General features: G+C 40.3%; 1 protein-coding gene across 1 annotated transcript in view; it reads left to right on the top strand.

Annotated features, from left to right (window-relative positions):
• The window catches only part of dtx4a (deltex 4, E3 ubiquitin ligase a), a gene marked incomplete in the record, with an annotated part of 41,717 nt that overhangs the window by 24,970 nt on the left and 10,662 nt on the right, over positions 1–6,085 (top strand). Inside the window, 1 exon segment of the mRNA XM_014019542.1 lies at positions 3,218–4,339. Coding sequence (XP_013874996.1) covers positions 3,218–4,339 — 1,122 coding nt within the window.

Genomic DNA, 6,085 nt, shown 5'->3' with positions numbered 1-6,085 from the left:
ATTCTAGACAGTTTATCAGCTAAAAAAAGTTAATTTTGGGGTAAGTTACTCTTTAAAAATATACTTTAAAAAGAAAGGAAATTTGCATTTGGTGTCTTTGTTGTAACAATGCTTCTTGGCAATACGTCTTATATCGTTGGATAACCTGTTAAATTCCCTTTTAAACGTTGCCACATTTGTAAGGAACATGCACATGTGAGTTGCAGACATGAAAAATTTGCCAAATGTTCGTTGCCTTTGGGCAACAAATAAAGAATCTACCAAACACTAATTTACTTACTTTTTGTGATAAGTTTATTTAAAAACCTGCAACAATACTGCATGTTCCGACAACAAGAAGCTAATGCTAACTCTACGAGGACAGATACTACTCTGCTGACTCACATGTAAACATTAAGAAAACATATTTTTAATGTTTAGAATCTGTAAGTGTTTGGATTACTTGATTATTTACATCGAATTATATGATTATTTACAAAAAATAAAAATAGCTAACGATAACAATTCCGGCGCAACCTTCCATAAAGAACTTCAAAATAGTTTCATAGTGGATTATGCAACCGTCATTTAAAAATAACCTTTATCACCTGTAATTGTTGTGTTAGCTCTTGTTATTTTATTTCAATCTTTACTTATGCTATTTTAAAATAACCAAATATACCCTTAAAAGGAGTATAAGTCATCTTCCAAAACATCATTGAGAAGATTATCTGAAGTCATCTTTTGACTTTGACATTTGACGTTATTGAACATAATGTATTAAAAAGAAATAAAGTTATATACAAAAGAAAAATAATTTTAAAACAAAAAGCAAACAAAAGAAGAACAATATTAAATTATATTTACACGTTCAAAGGAGTGGGTAGAAGTATAAACTTATTTTTTACACCCACCCTTCTTACATCTACACAATCATCCTTAATTACAATTCATAATAACTTGGTTATAACATTCTTTTTATATGTTCTATATCCATATCTTTAACTTGTACAAAGCATTGATTTTTTTTTGCATGCCATTAAGCGCAAGCTACCATAATTTTTTAACATTTTAACACATTTTTTTACATCAATAAACCATAATACAGTAGTAATTGACAACTTCTTTAAACACTGGAGACTGGAGAGTCTTTTATAAATGGGCACATCGAGTAGGCTGCTGTTTGGTTGTTGGTATTGATAGTTCGAACCCTTAAAGCTCAGATTTAGATGTAAAATTTGCCATAAGGTATACCCTATTTGTGACTTTGTTGGTTTTTCTAGCAAGTTTACACAGTTTTCCAATCCATGCGTCTCAACCTCTTTCATCCTTCATCCCTGCAGACAGGATTTATTGTGTGAAAGCTCTCCAGTATGAAAACTCTGTAGAGCTTCTTTGGACACTCAAGGAAAGCCCATACAGCCGGCTCTGGGTCGGCTGAAAGGCCGCCAGCCAATCAGAATTCACCAACACAGAGCACTTGTTACCAGGGGCAACCTGTTTGCCCAGATTTGTAGCAAGCAAACACAGACATGTTGAATGTAGTGGAGTCTGAAATCACTTTGCCTGCTGTAAACACCACTACATTGTTGAATATTATAGAAGGAAAGACTCAGTGAGGGACTGAATTGTCTTCATTAAACTTTTTTTTTCAAGAGGGTTTGTAAACATCTAGAAAATCTTTGGAGAAATTTTAAAAGGTTTCAATGCAGCTACTGAATTCCAACATTATCTTTGGATTATACTAAGAGAAAACGGCAACAGTTTGATGTTTAGGCTTAATAAGAGGTGTAAAGAGAACCAAAATAAAAATAAACTTTAAAGCTGCTCTCACTCATTTATGGGTAACCACATACACCTGCTCTTAGATTTCTCTTTGAAAGGAAGGCAAACACAGAAACATAGACTAATTGTTAATCGTGAGCAACATAAATCTTTGTATGGTTTCTTTTCTGACTCAAAACAAACTAAAATGTGTATAATTAGTGTGCTCCAAACTACGTAAACAGGAGCCAGGGAAGGGGGAGAGTGGTGAAGGTATTTCAGGCATCTAAGAGCAATGGCTGATTGAGGTTAAAGTGCCTGTGACAACAAATTTTAGTAATAACTATGAATGCATTTTTGGAAAGACAACACTTTAAACATACTACAAAACAAATTTCAAGCCGTTGAGACAGACAGTTGTTGAGATATTTGTATGTGAAGTAACAGGAAGTGATGTCAAAGGGGAATGTCTGCATTATTACTAAAACGGGTAACAACACAGACTGTAGAGAAGAATCTGATGGTTTTTTTATTATTATTTTGAGTCACTCTTAGAGAGATGAAAAAGAGTCAGAGTTCAAATAATTTTGTTTCCAAAAACAAAGATCAAAGACAGGGAGTTTACTTTCTTAAAGAATTCCCTTTGATGTCACTTCCTGTTTAAATTTTGCTGAACCAAATTCCAGTGGTGGGCACAGTTCCACTAAAGCACTAAAACACTAATAGGGGAACTAATTTCCTGATCAGTGCTTTAGGGCTTTTGCTAATTTTAAAATTTATTAGTGGATTAGCATTTGCTAAATTTATAGGCTAAATTTAGAAGCACTAACTGAGGTCTATAAATGTTGATCAACGTTAATGTTAACAGCTGAGGGTTGAAGCTGTCACACATTTTGTTCATATGTGTGTCACTTATCCACCAGGTGACATATTGACGCTAAATGAACTCAAATACGGCTGTGGAATGTCAATGATAAGTCTTAAGAGAACCGCATGGCAACATGTGACTCATGTTTGTTGAAGAATGTTCATGGGTTGAGTGGGTTATTTTAGTGCTTTAGAATTAGTTTTTGCTAAAATTTTCAGTGCGTTAGAGCTTTATCATTAGGGGACCTAAATATTTGAGTTAGTATTTTAGGGCTAGTGGGACTAATTTTTTAGATTAGTGCTGCCCACTACTGCCAAACTCAAAAGCAAACATTACAGTTATGTGACAAAATGAGTAAAACTACGTGTATTACGCCAAGTTTCTTAAATATAAAGAGGCTTTCTTTCACTTTTTGTATTTGAAGAACATGCATGTCACAGGCACTTTAATGAACCCATGTTGTATCACATCATTTTCTTTGTGTCATCAAATCCTGTCTAACACATACGGGTGTTTTGTTTGTGGTCTGATCCCTGTCTAAGGTACCCTTCGACCWGTACGACGTAGCTTTTACGATCCCACCTCGGCACCGGGGCAGGGCTGTTTGTGGGAGTGGGAGAACGACGCCGGCAGTTGGACCGCATACGACACTGAGGTGGGCATTGCCATCCAGGCAGCGTGTGATCGTCAGCAGTCGTGTCTGGACCTGGCGCCTCTGGGTTTCTGCTACCTCATTGACTTTGAAAACATGACCCAAATCAATGGGCAGACGCAGCGCTGCAGGAGAATCCAGCGCCGCTCAGACCTTGCCTACCCACTGGTTTCCGGGCCCTTACCCAAGTCCCACCATGCGTGGGGACCCATGTCCATGCCCGGACACGGGGGACTTCTCGGTGTTGATGTTTCCAGTGTTGGCACGGGGACGATGAGGATGAGCAGCGCTGGGATGGGAAATGGGAGCGCCTACCCCAGCGGGGCGCTTCCTGCTTCGGCCATCACCTCTTTAGGACAGCCCTGCGCTTGTCAGCAGTGTATGTTGATGCTAAGCATCAAAGCGGGGACCATGACAACAGCACAAACTCTGGGTCGAAGACCGCCACCGACCAAACCCCCCAGTCCCAAGCTGAGCAGCTACCCTGTCCCAGGAAGTGCTTACTCCCTAACACTCCCTCGACCACCAGCACTGTCCAGATCTCTGTCCCCAAACAGGACRTCTTTAGTTGGGGCGATGGGTGGCTACAGTGTAGCTGGTACAGGCGGAGGAGGGGGGATGGGTATTATTGGTGCGGGGGGTGTTGGTGGTACCGGCTTCAGTTTTGGAGGAGGCTACCCCCACTCTCTTTCCCTTCTCGGGCCAGCCACTGCAGCGCTCTCCCTCTCTTCGAGTCGCCCCCCGCCCCCCACTCTCCCACCTCCTCCGCCGCCACCTCCTCCACCCTCAACCGCTCCCTCGTCGGCCGCCGTCCTACCCCCTCCACCCCCCGCCTCCTCCTCCCTCTCCATTTCTTGTTCCGCCCCCACAGTGCCCACCCCAGCCCCACCTCTCATCTCCACCGCTGCCTCCACCTGCACACCGTCGCCTTCTGCCCGGGTTCTGGGCCCGGTGTCTTCATCTGGTGCTGCCGCCTGTGCCGCCCCGCTGCCACCGCGGTCCAGCCTGGCAGGTCTGAGCCGTCCTGCACTGCAGCGTATCGCCATGGCCCAGTCACGAGCACTCATCGCCTCAGGGTGAGTAGACCAACACTGAAGAAAGGCTTTATTACCTGGGTTCCTTTACCAAAAACTTTTATAGAGTGTATACTTCAGAAATCGACTTGATTATAGCTGATTCCAACGCTGATGTTTAGAAGTTTTTGTGGGGGGGGGGGTGTATTATGCAAAATCAACTTTTTTGAGCTTGTACAATATTATAAGGTCATTCCTTTATCAAAAACCATACCAGAGTGTGGATTTGACTCATCCATGCATGTCTGAGAAACCCTTGAAACTCCTGGGGTAGACATTTGGAGACCCCTCCCCTGAAGCTTTCTGACGAGCAGTGGTGGGCTCAGTTCCCCTAAAGCACTAATAGGGGAACTAGTTTCCTGATTAGTGCTTTAGGGCTTTTGCTAGTTTCTTAATTCATTAGTGGATTAGCACTTGCTAAATTTATGGGCTAAATTTATAAGCACAAATTGAGTTCTTTAAATGTTATTGATCAACATCGTTGTCAACAGCGGAGGGTGAAAGCTGTCAGACGTGTCGGTCATATGCGTGATCAGAGGTTTTCTAACATTTTTGCTTCCAACCCACAAAATAACAATTGCAGAYGCTCGTGACCCCATATATTACTTGTTTACGTATGCAAACTTTGCTAATAACTCTGTTAAACATGGGAATAATAACTATAAACAAACCTAGTCATACATGTCAACCTCTTCGGACGTTTACCTGTATAAAAAGCCTCAAAAATCCGTAAATTTTGCAAAAAATCCGTACAGCTCGCACCCACGGGGGGGAGGGGTACGCCTCGCTGCGGACATGAAAGCACCTGCTGCGAAGCAGGAGGCGGAGAGCGGAAAAAAATTCAAAACTTWTTTCTAGCAGCAGAACATGTTTGAAGATGGCTATTTGATGTTATTTATGGTTTTTAAATCATCCTACAGGCTCTGACATTAGATAAATTTGAAAATGAGGTTTTGAAAAAATCCGTAAGACTTGAAAAAATCCGTGAGATTGCTCTATACGTCCGTATACCTGCAAAATGATGTAAAATCCTTATAACTTACGGACAATCCATACAAGTTGACATGTATGCCTAGTATTTTGTATGTATGTATTACTAGTAAACTGTTTATTCCACCCCTAGGTGACCACTACAACTATGATAATCATTTTTATTCATTTATGATTATTTTTAAAAATTACAATAGTCATGATGAAAATATTCCATTAGCATTTTTATTTATTTATCTATTTTTTTTTTTAATTTTTTGCATTTAAATTTATGTCTGGAAATCATCTGGGGACACTCACTAGATGTTTTGTGACCCACAAAGAGGTTTCGACCCCAACTTTGGGAACCACTACACTAGATGAAATATTAACCATATTCTGCACACAGAAAGTATTTTTCTCATGTTGATTCTGAGGAATGTTCCATGGGTCAGCTGAGATTTTAGTGCTTCAGAACTTGCCAAATTTTTAAGTGTGTTAGTGCTTTAGAATTAGGGATCCTAAATATTAAAGTTAGTGCTTTAGGGTTAGTGCAACTAATTTTTAGATTATTGTTGCCCACCACTGGTGACAAGGATATGAAGTGGGAGTGTCTGAAATGGTAGGAGGTTCTTAAAGCAACAGTGGCCAATTTGAAGGCTTTTTGACAGGCTATGATACAAAGTCATATTTATTTTTGATATACAGTGGTTTGCAAAAGTATTCATACCCCTTGAACTTTTCCATATTTTGTCACATTACAACCACAAACATAAATAT

Source organism: Austrofundulus limnaeus, unplaced genomic scaffold, assembly GCF_001266775.1.
Source record: "Austrofundulus limnaeus strain Quisiro unplaced genomic scaffold, Austrofundulus_limnaeus-1.0 Scaffold223, whole genome shotgun sequence".
In the NCBI taxonomy this organism is placed as follows: domain Eukaryota; kingdom Metazoa; phylum Chordata; class Actinopteri; order Cyprinodontiformes; family Rivulidae; genus Austrofundulus; species Austrofundulus limnaeus.
The sequence above is the reverse complement of the archived record's forward strand: the minus strand, read 5'-3'. Positions and strand labels throughout refer to the sequence as shown.